The sequence below is a fragment of the Egretta garzetta genome, unplaced genomic scaffold (genome assembly GCF_000687185.1).
Source record: "Egretta garzetta isolate BGI_Z169 unplaced genomic scaffold, ASM68718v1 scaffold329, whole genome shotgun sequence".
In the NCBI taxonomy this organism is placed as follows: Eukaryota; Metazoa; Chordata; class Aves; order Pelecaniformes; family Ardeidae; genus Egretta; species Egretta garzetta.
Genome location: NW_009269999.1, coordinates 5927303 through 5930497, shown reverse-complemented (window position 1 = coordinate 5930497; position 3195 = coordinate 5927303). Strand labels below are relative to the sequence as shown.

The following is a 3195-nucleotide window of genomic DNA, read 5'->3' as shown; positions in this document are numbered from 1 at the left end:
CCCCCTTGCACCCTGCTCCACAGATCCAGCAGCCTGAACAAGTGACAGCCACAGCCTGACCCAGTCTGCACTGAGAATTACGATCTCCAGAGGTTAAAGCTTTAGGCCATTAGATCTCATTAGAGATTTTTGTTGTTTTTTAAGTGAGATTTAATTTGCCAGTTGAATACAGATCCCTCCCCCATCAAGCCTGTCCATTTGCAAGGGAAGGCATAGCGTAACTCCCAACAGATTGTTTCTAATTAAGAGTGCCTCAAAGTTACAACTCCATCACTATTTCCACTATGTCTGTCAGCTTAAAAAAAAGTAGGAGACAGCTGAAACACTGTTTTAGGCATTTCTTGGTAGCTCTCCTAGTTTTCTTTCAATTCTTAACTTCCTTTGGTTTATATGTGGCTTGGGAGCAGAGCTATCAACTACTGCAAAACAAAAAGATACAGACATTAGAGGGATTCACTTCTAATAAAGTCATCATATACTCATTCCTCCAAAGGAGGTAGAAAGATAATCAGAACAGCAAAGTCCCCGCAGAGCTTTGCATGAGAAAAGGAAACTATTTATACCCGCACAGAGCTTAATTAGATTTCTGATGCAATTCTGCATACTTTTTTCTTTTTTTGTACAGTAAGCACATATCTGCAAGAAATGCCCTGAGCCAGAATTCCCTACAACAGCGAGGCTGACAGGACATAGGGCATAAACCTTCTTTTGGGGGTAGCACTAGCCTTTTTTTTTTTTTTTTTTTTTTTTTAAACATTCAAGGTTTTGGTTTGTTATGTTTTTTTTTCTCTCCTGACAAGGTGGTAACTAAAACTTTCCCTTACGTTACTCAGAATCACATCTGATTTATCCATTCTGCTCCTGATAATACTGCTAAGCCTTTACGTAGTGATTTACATCTTCAAAGCCCCATACAAAACACTAATTAATCTTCACAGCCCCTGGTGTACTGTACTATGGGAAGATTCATTCCCATTTGGTAGATGATTAATAATTTGCCCTAAGTCACACACCGAGTTAGTGGTAGCACATTTGTTCCTTTTTTTTCCCTTCACGTCCCTGACATCTAGATCCTGCTATTAGGAAACACTGTTTCCCTTTCAACAGGAAAAGTTATAGTAGATATGGTGGGTGGGTTAAGCATCAGAAAAGCAGCACAGCATTTAATCTAGCCTGCCTGAACACAGTGGATGAGCATGACAAGAGTTTATGATGCTGGAAAAACAGTAACCATAACATCACAGGCAGTGCAATGGGGCTCAAGAGTAATGTGAAACACAAAGACTACTGGATGAACGAGACCACAGATGCCAACAAGTCCCTGGCTAACTGGCTGAGGTGTTGGTTAACAGCAGCTGAAAAATTGTCTTTCTGCTTCATGATAGGTCCTTGTACTATTCCTCTGTCATGGATTACAGTTGGCTTTTTGGATCCTACATGCTCCCCACAGTTAATGTCTTGACATTTTGAACTGCTCTTGAGCCTTTGCAAAGGAATTTCCACTGAGGACTCAACTGACATAAAAAGTGATGAACTACAGGGTAAGACTGCTGGGCTCATCTCCAGTGCATGAGTCTGTACTGGAGTAAGTCCTTTGTTCTAAAGATCCTTATACAGGAGATGGGATTGTGACAGCCCATTTTGCAGGTGAGGCCACTTGCAAGGGGACATACAGTAAGTCATCATCTGAGCCAGAACCCACTAATCAACTTCCAAGGAAAAAAGGGAGACAAAGAGAAGTCTCTGTCCGAGGCTTGTCATCTACACTCCTTTCTTCCAAACGCTACATGTTTTGCTTCTTTGTAGAGATAGCCTGCCCAAGGCACTGGTAAAGGACAACATTTCCCCATCTCATTAATGGTCTAGTTAAAAACCATGATCTAGATCTGAAAACGGAAAGGTTAATTGGAAAGAATGAGATAATGAAACCTTCAGATGACTGCAAAACAGCAGCAGAGAGAAGAAGAACTGGAGAACTCCACTGGTTTAACAGAGCAGAGAAAGAACCCCAAGCCGGCAGCATCAACCATAACAGCCTTGATGCAAGAAGGTCCCACACCGTTTCTCAGTCTGCGTAATGCATTCAGTGGAAGAATCAGTTCCCACAAGTTCAGCACTTGTCCAAACATTCTACGTTCCAGCCTTATTCACATGCCCTCAACTATACTAACCTTTCAGAGAGGTTAATCTCAGCTCTGCTGAGATAAGCAGATGGGAAACCCCACAGGTCAGGAATTTGCCACTTAGAACAGAAGAGCCGAGATCAGAGAAACACAAAGCCTTATCCCACGTGCTGGATTCTGCACAGCAGAAACTGTGGAAGAGTTGCCAAAAAGCATCTTCCAGAGTCACAGAGCACAAGTGAGCATACAAGCACAAGCAGGCATGTCACAGGCTGCTTCCCAAAGCCAAGTGGGTTCATCACGAACCAACAACTTCAAATCTGCCTCCTTGATTTTCTTTGTCTTTCCTATCTATATACTGTCCAACTCCTTCCTAGCCAAGCCTTCACAGTTGGATTCAAGCACAATGCTACAGTACAGAGACAAGAAGCCTGGATGAAATCATCATGCTTTCAGAAGATCAGTGACTTTATCATTATATAGGAATTTCACATCAGCTGCTTCCAGCTCTTTACGTTTTGGTTACTTTTCCTGGAATGGAAAACACTAGGGACATTTTTGGATAGCTGAGCTGGACACTCATCACAGCCTTCATCAATCAGACTAAACAGAACACCCATACCTGCTTTGTGAGAAGTGATTTACAGTATTTTATTTTGTATCCAGATGCTGAGTTTGTGAAGCCCACACAGGTTTTAGATGCAGAAGTTGAAGGACCAAATTAAACTCTAACACAGAGGCAGAAAGAATAATTCTTAGCAGTTTGCAGCCTTACTGATGGTTAGAGTTCAGGAGATTTGTGAAGAGTGATGCCAGTACAGCTGATTCTACAAAGACGCAATTATCTGCAGAAGAATTCATTTTGCCCTCTAAAAGCATGTGAAAAAGACAACTTCTCTATTCATACGGACAGAGATTCACTCTCCTGATCATCTTGGCCTGGAGAAATCTTTGCTGAAGAGATAACCGGAGTGTCCAAATGCACTGATAGGATGTGGAAACTCCTCATTCACCAGGTAAGCTTTGTCAGATAAATCATTGCTTGAGCTCCTACCTTCCCCAGTCCCCGCAG

The 3195-nt window shown here is 42.1% G+C and overlaps 1 protein-coding gene across 1 annotated transcript in view; it reads right to left on the bottom strand.

The window, feature by feature from the left end:
- AMBRA1 (autophagy and beclin 1 regulator 1) overlaps positions 1 to 3195 on the bottom strand; it is a 124375-nt gene that overhangs the window by 6853 nt on the left and 114327 nt on the right. Inside the window, 1 exon segment of the mRNA XM_035902903.1 lies at positions 3031 to 3095. Within this exon segment, the coding sequence (XP_035758796.1) occupies positions 3031 to 3095 (65 nt within the window).